Genomic DNA, 12777 nt, shown 5'->3' with positions numbered 1-12777 from the left:
TGCTCTCAGTGTCTGGGGGGCTCAGGCTCCCTGCCCCACGGCGCTCACCGCTGCAGCAAGTGGAGCACTAAGTGCCCCACGGACCCCCTGACAGGGGCGGACGGCAGCAGGGAGACAGGTGAGCACGGGGGGCGGGCGGCGGGAAGGAGACAGGTGAGCACGGGGGGCGGGCGGCGGGAAGGAGACAGGTGAGCACGGGGGGCGGGCGGCAGCAGGGAGACAGGTGAGCACGGGGGGCGGGCGGCGGGAAGGAGACAGGTGAGCACGGGGGGCGGGCGGCGGGAAGGAGACAGGTGAGCACGGGGGGCGGGCGGCGGGAAGGAGACAGGTGAGCACGGGGGGGCGGGCGGCGGGAAGGAGACAGGTGAGCACGGGGGGCGGGCGGCGGGAAGGAGACAGGCGTGCAGTGTCGTGGGACAAAGCTCTGGCCACTGTGGGTTTGGAGGAGCGTGAACCCCAGGTCAAAGCAAAGCACTGGAGGGTAAAGACTCATCTAAAGACCCACCAGAGGGACACAGGACGAGATGTTTGGGGACTCGGGGAACTCAGGACACAGCAGTGTGTGGAGCCATCCCCAGGTGCACACAGCTGCTCACTGTACCCACTGTCCCTCTGTTCCTGTTCCCAAACACGGGCACGACCTGCTGAGGTGACTAGTGGGGGAGGGTAAGCCGGTCCCCCGATCTCCCCTCATCACCTCACCCCTGGGCTCTGCGTTAGCCGGTGGGCACCTCGCGGTCAAGCCTGAGTCATGACAACAGGCGGCCAGGGGCAAGAGCTCCTGAGCACAGGTGGTGCACGCCCCCAGGACAGACTCCCCCAGGACAGACGCCCGGCAGTGTGTGATGATGGGGCAGCACTGGGTCTGCGGTGTTTTAGGTCAGTGACGAAGAGGAGAAGCCGTGGCAGGAAGGCAATTTGGCTTCAGATGAAAACCCTCGTTGCCGTTGAGGAAAAAGGAAGAGCTCGGGAGAGGTGGAGAGAAAGGAGTTCGTTCTTTGTTAAAAAATAGACTTCAGCGTTTAGAGCAGTTTTAGAACTATAAACACCCGAACAAGAAGCACCACCTCGCCCACCGCCGCCCGTCCCGCTGCCGACACGCGGCACTGGTTCAGCAGGGGCACCCGGCCTGGCACCGGGGCTCACGGTCCGTGCCGGGCGTGCCCGGGGTTTTGACAAAGGCACGGTGCCACACGCCCAGCACTGCGGTATCACACCTACCCTCCCACGGTCCGGAAGTGCCGGGCGCTGGCCCGGCCCCCTGCCCCCCCCCCCCCCCCAGCCCCTGCAACACTGGCTGCTTATACCCTCCTTCTGCCTTTCCAGAAACATCATCTTGCTGGAGCCTTTCCCCACAGGCTTCTTCACTCAGAAAAACACACATTTAAGGCTCTTCTCTGTATTTTTGTGGCTCCATTTTATTGCCGTGTAACATTCCACCGTTTGAAATATTCCACAGTCTACTTATCCATTCACCCAGAAAGGACATATTCTGGTTCCTTCTGGTTTGGGGTAATTATGAATAAAGATGTTATAAATACTTCTGCGTAGGTTTTGTACGGACATAAAATTCCAACTCCTTTGGGTACCATGCCGAGTGGGATCGCTGGACTCCACGGTAAGCCTGTGTTTAGTTCATGAGAAACCACCGAGCTGTCCTCCACAGTGGCTGCACCGTGTCGCACCCCCAGTGGCCAGGGGTGAGGGTCCTGCTGCTCTACGCCTCCCCGGCACGCCGGGCGGTCGGTGCTCTGGACTCCGGCCGTGCGAACAGGTGCACGGTGCTGTCTCCTCACACACGATGCGGGGCGTGTGCTCCTATTTTCATCTGTCGTCTGTACATCTTCTTGAGTGAGAGGTATGTTGACATGTCTGGCTCATCTTTTCATTGGACTTGTCTCTAATTGTTGAGTTTTAAGAGTTCGGAGCATACCGTGGACTACCAGCTGTGTCTTTTGCAAACAGCTTCCCCCGTCGGTGGCTTCTCTTTCCACTCCCTCAACAGCTCTTTCACAGAGCAGAAATTTCTAATTTTAACAAAGTCCAACTTACCGATTTTCTTCATGGGTTGTGGAGCTGCATTTCAGAGTCATCACCAAGCCCAAAGTCACCTGCGGTTTCTGTGTCATCTTCTGGGCATTTTATACTTTCATCCTTTAACTTAGCTCCGTGACCCGCTTTCGGTTCACTCTCGGGGAGGCGTAAGGTCTGGGAGTGGATTCGCTATTTTGCACGTGGACGCCCAGCGGTTCCAACACCATCTCTGCTCCGCCGTGTTACCTTTCGCCCCTTTGTCAGATGTCAGTCACCTATATTTACGCGGGTCTTTTTCTCTGATCCACCGACCCATCCGTCTACCGTCCCGCCAACCCCTCGCCGTCTTGATTACCGTAGCTTTCCGTGAGTCTTCAGGTCGGGTAGCATCAGTCCTGCAACCTTGTTTTCCTCCTTCAATATGGGGTTGGCTCTTCTGGGTTTTTCGTCTCTTCCCTATAAATGTGAGACTCAATTTGTTGAGGCCTACAAGGTAACCTGCTGGAGTTTTGATGAAGATTGCACTGAATCCAGGGATCAAGCTGGGAAGAGCCAATATATTGACAATACTGAATCTTCCTGTCGGTGACCGTGGGCTACTGCTCCCCTTATTTGGATCCTTTTGGGTTTCTTTCAACAGAGTTTTGTACTTTTCCTCATATTAATCTTTTTTTAACGTTTACTTATTTTTGAGAGGGAGACAGCGCGCACGCGTGGGGGAGAGGCAGAGAGAGAGGAGGACAGAGGATCCCCGTGGGCTCCGAGCTCTCAGCCCAGAGCCCGACGCGGGGATCGAACTCATGAACCGTGAGATCGTGACCTGAGCTGAAGTCGGACGCCCAACCGACTGAGCCACCCAGGTGCCCCTTCCTCGTATGAATCTTATACATATTTTGCTAGATTTATTCCTAAGTATTTCTTGTGTGCGTGTGCGCTAATGTAAGTGGTATTTTGTTTTTAATTTCAAATTCCGCCCATTCGCTGTCGGTATAAAAAAGCCATTGACTTTGTATATTAACCATGTATCCTGTAACCTTGCTCATTGGTACCAGTTTTTGTTGTTGAGGATTCTTTCAGATTTTCTACATTATCATGTCATCTGAGAACTAAGGCCGCTTTATTCCTTGACCCCGACTCCCATCAATAAGCCTCTTATTTCTTCTTGCCTTGCTGAACCGCCAAGATTCCCAGTACGATGTTGAAGAGAAATGATGAGTGGACATCCTTGCCTCGCTCCGGATTCTAAGCGCAAAAGCATCTAAGTGTCTATTACATGTTATGTGGATGTAGGTTTCTGTAGCTGTTCTTTACCAAGTAGTTCTTTCCTGTGCCTAGTTTGCTGAGAGTTTTTATTATGAAGAGGTGTCAGGTTTAGTCAAAGACCTTTTCTGCATCCACTGACACGTGATTTTCTTCTTTAGCTTGTTGATACGACGTATGACATCAACTGAGTTTCAAACGTAGAACCAGTCTTGCACACCTGGAAAAAAATCTCCATCTGCCATGGTGTGGAATCCTTCCTACACACTGTTGAATTCAAATCGTTAATATTATGCTGAAGTGTTTCGCATTTTATGTTCATGAGAGACACTGGCCTACGGTTTTCCTTTTCTATGACGTCTTTATTTGGTTTGGGGATTAGGCAAGGTTGGCCTCACAGAACGAGTCAGAAAAGTTTTCCCTCTGCTTCTACTTTCTGGGAGAGACTGTAGAGAACGGGTGTAATGTCTTCCTTCGATGCTTGGTAGAATTCACAGTGAAACCATCTGGGCCTGGTGCTTTCTTTTTTGAAGGTTATTAATTATTGATTCAATTTCCTTAATAGATAAAGGCCTATTCAGATTATCCAGTCTTCCATTTATGAGTTTTGGTAGGGTGTATCTCTCAAGGAACTGGACCATCTAAATTATCAAATTTATAGGCCAATTCACAATATACCTTTATTATCCTTTTAGTGTCCACACTGTCAGTGGTGATGACCCCTGTCTCGTTTCTAATATTAGTAAATTGTGTTTTCTTTTTTCTTGGTTAGCCTGACTAGAGGTATATCAATTTTATTGATCTTTTCAAAGAATCAGCTCTGGGTTTTGTTAATTTTCTCTATTGAGTTCCTGTTTTCAATTTCATTGATTTATGTTCTAGTTTTTATTATTTCTCTTCTTATGATTTGGATTTATTTTGCTCTTCTCCTAGCTTCCTAAGGCAGCAGCTTCGATTATTGACTTCAGGTCTCACCTCTTCTCTGCACATCTGATGCCACCGACGCCTGGCTTTCACTGTAGCCCACAAATTTTGATCAGCTGTATTTCATTTTCATTCAACTCAAAATATTTTAAAACTTTTTCTTGAGATTTATTCTGTGACCCATGTGTCAGTCATAAGCGTGTTCTTTAACATCCGAGTGTTAAAATAAAATACAGTGACCAGCCTTTAAAATCCCCTGAGCACATAAAGCCAATTTAATCATACAAACAAAGCTGAAATTAGCTTATTTTTATTTTGCAAGACTAACTGAAACGGTCTCATTTCTTACTTATGCCTCTGAAAATCATAAGCAACCCTCAAACCGTTTCCAAAGGTTGACAGGAGGTAACCACTAAGCGATTCCCCATTACTTATGAGAATTCTTACAACCAATCACGGGGAAGAGGGAGCAGTCACTGCCCGCACACCGTGTAGGCTGCAGTTTCACGACACACCCCGGAGCCTCCCTCCACGTCTCGGTCTGAGTGCTCGGGTTTGCACACGGTCTTGCTGACGTGCACCGCCAACTTTGGCTAATTATTACCTCAGTGATTCCCTGGCTTTACTTCTGTCGGTTCTGAACTTTCGACACACGTATTTTGGGAGTTTCCGGCCACCTTTCTGTTATTGATTTCCAGTTAAATTCCACCGTGGCCCAAGAGTATACTTTGTGTGATTTCTGTTCTTTTAAATTTGCCCAGGAGTGTTTTATGGCCCAGAATGTGGCCTATCCCGGTGAATGTTCCAGGTGAACTTGAGAAGAATGTACGTTCTGCTGTTGTCGGATAGAATATTCTGTAAGTGTCCATCAGACCCAGGTGATTGATGGTGCTGTTGAGTTGGACCATGCCCTTACCACTTCTCTGCCTTGCCGGGTCTGTCCGTCTCCGGTGGGGGGCACTGGAGGCCTCAACTCTAACCGTGGATTCATCCATTTCTCCTTGACGTTCTGTCAGTTTTTGCCTCTGGTGTGGCGACGGTCTGTTGTTAGGTGCGTCCACGTTAAGAACTGTTATGTCTTCTTAAAGAACTGACCCCTTTTTCGTCAAGCGGTAAATGGCTTTGTTTATCCCCAGTGACTCTCCCTGCTCTGAAGTCTGCGGTGTCTGAGATTAAGACCGCTGGCCCAGTGCTCTTCTTGGCCAGTGTCAGTGCCATCGCGCTCTCTCCATCTCTCTCCTTTTAACCCGCACGTGTGTACGCATCTTACGCGGGTTCCTGGCAGACAACACGCGCTTGGGTATCATCTTGTTAACCACTCTGACGGTTTCTGTCTTGAAATTGGTGCGTTGGCACTACTAACATCTAAGGACATTCTGGACATAGTAGGACACTCGGTGCCGGTAGCTTTTCCATCTGTTGCCTTCGTTTCCTGTCTTCCTTGTCTCCCCCGCTTCCTGCCTTCTTTGGTTTAATCGAGCGTTTCATCCGATTCTACTCTCTCTCTTCTGTCAGCAGGTCCACCGTATTTCATTTTGAAAGTTTTCAGTTGCCACAGTCCGCGATACACATTTACAGCTGGGCCGGGTCTGCTTTCACGGAGGCTCGTATCCCTTCACAGAGAGCCCGCGTTCCCCGTGACAGAGCCCGGGCCTGTCCCCGCCCCTCCTGACGGCACTGCTACTCATCCCTTGTCCGTAAGCTGCAGAGTCACCCAGAACGTTGCTGCTGTTGGCGCTCTGCACAAAAGTTCTCTGCCAGACTAAGGATAACAACAAATACAACGTCACCCCCATTTACTCCTCTCTCGCGCTCTGCCCCCTTCGTGTGGATCTGCAGGCACCGTTTTTCTTTTATCAAATAACTGTTAACATTTTTTTATAAGGCAGGTCTGCTGGAGACAAATTCCCTCGACTTGGGTTTGAGAAAGTCTATTTTTCTTTAAACTTTGAAGGATAATTTTGCTAGCCACAGAATTCTAGATTTTTTCCTTCCGACGATAAAAATATTTCACACTGCTCTATTTGCTTCGCGGTTTCCGAAAAGAAGTCCAATGCAAATCTTGTCCTCGCTCCTTTCTAGGTCACCCCTACCCACCCCTGATTCTTTCAACGTCTTCCCGTCATCTCCAGCTTTCTGTGGCTTCAGAAGGACACGCTCGGGGATGGATTTCGGGTGCTTAGCCTGCTCGGTCACCTAGAGCTCTCTGGATCTGCCGCTTGGTGTCCATTATCAGTTGTGTAAAATCCTGGGCCGTTACTTCAAATATTTCCTCTGTTCCTTTCCCCGCCGCCGTCCCTCAGTGCACGCGTCCCACGGCGCTCGGACGTCTCGCTCTGCTTTCGTGTTGTGTTTTTCTCCCACTTTTCAGTTTGGAAGGTTTTCTACCACGCTCTTCTGGCCGGCTGGCTCTGTCTTCAGCCGTGTCCAGGCCGACGAGCCTGGCAAAGGCCTGGTGCGTTTCTGTTACGGCGTCCTTCATTCTGAGCTGTTCCGTAGATTCGTGGTTTCCGTCTTGACTCGCGCGGCCACCTGCGCGCACGCCGTCCGTTCTGCCACGGGCGCCACCGGTGTGTGAACCGCAGCCATCCACGCTTCCGGGTCGGACAGCTCCACACGGAGCCACACCCCGGTCTGGCTCCGACGCGAGCCTGCTCTCTGCACGCCGGACCTCCTGTCCGTCAGCTCAGTTTCTGGCTTTGGGTGGAGGGCAAAACGTGAATAATTGGGAAAAGGAACTGAGCAGACGGGCCTTCCACGCGAGGCGTTGTGCTGATCTGGCGAGGAGCCGGGCTGTGTTTCCCGTGAGGGCTCAGAGGCTGAGCCCTCCTCCCGCGTCCCGTTGTGGCTCCCCTGTCGTCTCTGTGCTCTTGCCGGGGACACGCTGCAGGCCTCCGCCACACCGCGTCGCGGTGACGGGCGCTGCGGCTGGGTGCAGGGACACTGTCCCGCAGCCCCATGACCCCGCCTCGGTCCTTCAGCCAGCGCGAGCCCTGGCTGCAACCTCGGCACACGCTTCCTAGCACCGCGGCCCCTCGGGCCCCGCAGCGAGGCCACCTCCCTCCACCAGGCCGGTGGGGCTGCTCTGGGGAGGGCAGGCCTCTCGGGAAGAACCCAGTGTCCAGACACACTTCCAAACAGCTCCTCCCGCCCCCCCCCCCCCCGCCCCCAGCAGCACCAGGGGGTTTTTCTCTGATCTTCACCAAGACAACACGGTGGGGCTCCTGCAGGCAAAGCTCACGGAAGTGGGGGGGCTCCGAGGCCGGGCCCCCACGGGCTCTTCTCTCCCAAGCCCCCATCCTGGAGCCTCCGGCTTTCCAACCCGTCAGCCGCCCCCAGCCGGCTCCGGGGTCCCGGTCCGCCCGCCCGGCCCTCCGGTCTGGAGGCGGCACCGGCCCGGCGGCCTGGCTTTGCTGCAGGATCTCAGAGACGCGCCCTCTTGGGTCCGCGCAGTGCCACCCGTGCTCGCAGGTGCCGGGCCAGAAAGTGACGTCCCTATCATCCTTCCCACCCACGGCTTCAGGGCGTCCTCGCATTTCTAACTGCTTGTTTGTGAAAATACAGGCTATTCTTAAAAAGTTCATTCAAACTTCTCACAACTTCTACGTTTGCTGTAACTTGACTCAAGGTGTGAGAGTGAACCTTCGAGAGCCAGGGCCACAGTGCAGGGCGGCGGCCCGCCCCGCTCCTCTGAGACCAGCACCTGCTCGGAGCGGCAGCAGTGGCACGGCCACGCTGGGCCACCGCCGCGTCCCCAGGGTCCCCGCAGCCTCCCGCCACAGACGTGCTCAGGGAATGGCCACTGCCACCATCTCAGCCCTTGTCACTGACGACATGGGGGCCCTCGGGGAAGGTCTGCTGGGGTCACGCGTACACGTACCTAATGGATGGTTTTGAATAAACCACGGGCCAGCCAGGCAGTTTTGACCCATCTGATTTAGCAATAAAATATGTATGCAGATGGTCACTCAAAAAAAAAAAAAAAAAGGAAAAGTTAAATAGATCAGCGACACGTTTGAGCTTGACGCACAGGCTTAGTAGAAGTGTAACCCGTTCTGCTTCTAGCCCCGCCTGAGCGCGCTGTGTCTGAACACCTCCCCTCTGTGCACTCTCTCGCCCACGGCCCCGCTGCTTGACAACGCGACACAGTGGTGCCCACGGTCTATCAAGTTCGGGGGACGGTGGCCTCCGGCCCGTCTCTCACCAGGTCTGCGTGGCTTCCCCAGTGGGAAAAGGCAGGTGCTTGTGTTTAGAAAACCGTGTGAAGAATCCTCAGGCAACAGGGCCAGTGAAAAATAGTCCTGCTGGCTGGAATCCTGTTCTTAACATCGATGAAATCACTACTCAAGCAATTTAGAGAAGGCTCTGCTTCTCACTTTCCTGAGAGGTGATCTGTCTCGTAAGTGAGCAAAGATAATGAATCTGGACAAACTGACATAATTAGTCGCTCTCCACAGTTATCACAACTCCAGTGACATCTCAAATTGATGTGATCTGGCTCAAGAGCATTGTGGAGCCAGAGGACTCACAGGTGGCACGAAGGGACAGTGCCCAACAAGGCAGGCGCACAGCACCCCAGCCGAGCAGGGCAGACGCTGGGGCCGCCCAGGTCGGGGGGATGGCTCACACGTGCTGAGCCACAGAGACAAAGGCTGTGTCTTCAGGAGGCACGTCTCCTCCCCCACTCAGCGCACGGTGTTGGCCCAGAAGCACGGGCATTTTTCACTCCACCGCAAACATCAGCGCTCGTCCTTCTCTTTAAAGACAGCACACTCTCCTGCCGTTCTCCACTTTCTCCCATTTGATACGGACACAGACACAAGACCATTCCCTTCTCCTCTCGACTGTGCTGCAGGAAAGCCAGTGTCACCTACGGGCCCTGCCCAGCAGGGGGACGGGCAGGGCTGGGGTCTGGGGCAGGCCGGCCGCCTGGACCTCAGAGGGGCCAGAAAGCCAGGTGTCCCTGTGAGGTCCCTGGTTCGTGGCTGTGAGCCTCCCACAGGGACACGGGGTGGGGTGAGCCCTGCCAGAGATCCCAGAAGAGTCTTACCTTTAAAGTCAAACTGGTAGATGTTTTTTAAGGATTCATGAAGAAAATAAAAGCTTCCTAGTGCCTGCAGAGCAAAAAGAGAAGTCAAGTGAATGACCAGCACCGGGAACCATTTGAAAGCGTTGTTAAGTGACGCACAAAAAGCTCTTTTGGACCAGAAACAAAAGTTAACTCATCCGGACTTAATCACGGTCACGGGGAGGAGGTGTCAGCCACGTCTGAGGCACAGGGGTGCGCACTCCGGCGCGGTCTCGCCTCTGCTGTGAGCGCCAGGGTCCAGCGGGAAGGGCTCGGGCACCCGCCCCCGGCCTCGGGCACCTGCCTGCCCCCCATCGGCTGCACTCCACACCCCTCCTCTGCCCGCCCTGCTCCTTGCTCTCCTCCCCTCCTCCTCCACGTGGGGCTGCAACACCATTCCCCCCAGAGCTGCCGGGCCCCTGCCCGCCAGGGGCTGACTGTTCTGGGCATCGGGGTCGGTCCTGCTCCCCACGCTTGGGAAGGAGGCGAAGCCACAGAGGCCAGGCTGGGGGTGGGATGACGGGCAAGGGAGGCTCGCACAGCACACCTGACACTAACATTATTTGCTGGTTGTCTAAAATTCGAACTTGACTTGGTTATTTCCTAAACGTGTCTGTGCACGCATATATATGCTTACGTGCATACGTGTGCGAGCAGGAATAACGTGTGTATGTGTGCGTGCATATACGTTGAAATGCACACACACCTGTGGACACGTGTAAATGTGCACGCAGCAGGTGTTTGTGTGTGTACGTGTCTATGTGTAGATGCGTATGCACGCATGTATATGCATGTGTGTGAACGTATGCATGTGCACACGCATGTGTGTATCTGTGCACACACATGCGGATATGTGTCACTGCACATGTGCACATATGTGCACACGTGTGTATTCAGGTAGATACAGATGCAGATGTGCATGTGTGCACGGATATGTATTTTGTGGTTTTGCAAAACGTGGCCACCTGAACAAGGGGCCGGGGAGACTTCCAGGCGATAAAACTGCTCTACGACTAGATGACAGCTACAAAACTATGCTTTGCCCAAACCCACCGCACTGGACCCTAGGAAGGGTGCGTTTCACCGGCTGTACATCGCACCTTTACTACTCTGACTTCCACAGACGAGCCCCGTCCTCCTAGAGTCCACCCCTCACGGCACAAGATCAAGCAGGGAAAAGAGCCCAGCAGGGCCGTCTGCCCCGAGACTGAACCGAGTGAGAGGCGAGGGCGTGGGCGCCAGGCTGAGGAGCCGGCGGGGGGCGGCACACGGGCGCCGGCCGAGCAGGGACGCCTGGCTGCAGCCAAAGGCGGTCAGGCCGCAGCAGGCAGGGCCTCGCTGGAAGGGAAAAGTGGGGTTCTACTTTTCACCCTGCAGCTCAGTCCCAAAGGGTGAGGGGAAGAGCCGGGGGAGGGTCGGGCAGACAGAGAAGGGCTGGTGTGCAGAAGGCTGAACCAGCAGGACAGTGACACAGGTGTCCCTCAGCCAGATTCCCAACTGCCGGCACCTGCCACATACACCCTGTCTTCTTGTGTGTACACACACACACACACACACACACACACGGGCATACACGCATACACACAAGTACATACACGCATGGGCACACATACGAACACCCAGCACACACGCACACATACATGGGTGGGTACATACAGCACACGCGGGCACACACGCACACACATGCACAGGGGCACACACACACACGTGGACACACGTACACACGTGCATGCACATGTGGCCAAACCACCCAAAAGCAGCTGCTGCTGACCCTACGACCCTGCATCCTGAACACTGCGGCGCGGGTCCCTTGTAAGAATCTTCTTATGACCACAAAGTGTTATCTCTGCAGAAAAGAGGCAGCGATGCCACAGATCAACACTATCAAGCCCAGATTAAAGTTCCCAAACTGCCTACAAATCCTTTATCCGCTCCCTTCCCCCCGAGCCAGTCCAGCCTGGAGCTCGGAGGGGTGCCTTCCACACTGAAGGGCCGCCTGGTGGGTGCAGAGGGGGAGGGGGAGGGCGCGGTGCAGGCAGCACTCGTCACCCTCTCATCTGGGTGACAGCCTGCTGCAGGGCTCTCCGTGGCCCCCAAACTCGGGGGGGCGGGGGGGCGCCTGCTGGCTCCCACGTGCCCTCCCGAGGATCCGTGGGCAGGACCCTGCCCGGGTCAGCAGTTAGTGTGGGGGCAGGGGGTTACATTTGCCGGGCACACGTGCAAACCCCACATGCCCTGACCCCAGCATCCCCCCACCGCACTTCAGCAGCCTTGGAATTCCAGTTCCTGGGGGTTTCCACATCCTGGGGCACTATGTTCCAAGCCCTCCCGCCAATGCTGGCTGTCCTCGGGCCTTCCCCCAGGGAAGACGCTACGACCACGGCCTCTGTCAGGCTGGGTCAAAGGGCACACATGCCCCTGGTCCTCGATGCCGTTGCCGACTCCGCGAGGGACACCTGGGTTCAGAACCACAGCACGGGCCCGCCCACAGAGGCTGCAGGCACCACGCCAGGCGCCCTGCAGGGGGCCCGGCTGTGCCTCGTGCGTGGCCCTGCCCCAGGCCCAGTCCTGGGGGCTGGCGGTCTCCTTCGGCCCAGGAGTCCAAGAGCAGAGAGATGACACCGTCCTCCAATCTGAGCCCGGAGCTGCCTCACAAGCCTCCCTGACGTGACCCGAAGACAAAATGCGGACACTTCCGGAAGTGCAGGCGACCCTGGGGACCTTCTGAACCGCTCCAGTGGTCACTGCCTGAGGAGCCACAGGGATGGACATGGCAGCCTGGCAAGCAGAGTGGGCGGGAGCAGGGGAGTGCCAGGCTTCGGGCTCCTCCCCAGGGCACAGCAGGCCGCTCACCGGAGGCCAGACGTGCGAAAACTTGCCAGAAACGCAGAGCGGAGGCCTCGTCCCGATTGGGAAGATCCTCTCGAGGCTGCGAGCACATCCGGCCAGGGGCCGGCTGGGGACTCGGGGCGAGGGGCTCGCCACACGCGGCAACCGGGCGGACTGCCCGCCTGCCCCCACCCCGTTGGGCACCCGCCCCGGGTCCGCTCACAGGAGGAGCTGAGGCACCGTGGTGCACGCGCCCGAGGACAGCCAACCCGGTCTTCTCTTTTGACGAGTCAGGCGAAGGCCCCTCCAGGCAGGAGGGACGACAGGACCACGGGCAGCGCGCGGCCCCAGGGAGCACGTGAGCAGGCCTGCATCCCTGGGGGAGCCTCCCTCGCTGTGGCGCCGCATCAGCCCTTGACAGCTGTGCCTCCCTTGACCCAGGAAAGAGCCCTCTGAAAAGCGTAAGCCCACCAAGGTCACGGCAAACATTTAACTATGACCTTGTTGAATGTGATAAAGCCAATACAATGTTATGAAGTTTACAATAAATAAATGGAAAATAAACGGCCAACACAGGCATAGAAACTGTAATTCATGGAGTCAGAAAATCCATAATTAGCTCTAATGAATATTTAAAGTCAAAGTTCAAGCTAACTTTTTCA

At 55.0% G+C, this 12777-nt stretch overlaps 1 protein-coding gene across 5 annotated transcripts in view; it reads right to left on the bottom strand.

The window, feature by feature from the left end:
• INPP5A (inositol polyphosphate-5-phosphatase A) overlaps positions 1–12777 on the bottom strand; it is a 172934-nt gene that overhangs the window by 60247 nt on the left and 99910 nt on the right. For all 5 annotated transcript variants that reach the window (XM_019432222.2, XM_019432220.2, XM_053910094.1 and 2 more), the window contains one exon: positions 9269–9332. In XM_019432222.2, the coding sequence (XP_019287767.1) occupies positions 9269–9332 (64 nt within the window). The remainder of the gene's footprint in view (positions 1–9268; positions 9333–12777) is intronic.

Source organism: Panthera pardus, unplaced genomic scaffold (genome assembly GCF_024362965.1).
Source record: "Panthera pardus isolate Hobbes unplaced genomic scaffold, ASM2436296v1 HiC_scaffold_22, whole genome shotgun sequence".
NCBI classification, from domain to species: domain Eukaryota; kingdom Metazoa; phylum Chordata; class Mammalia; order Carnivora; family Felidae; genus Panthera; species Panthera pardus.
Note: the sequence above shows the minus strand (reverse complement) of the source record. Positions and strands in the feature narration are given on the sequence as shown.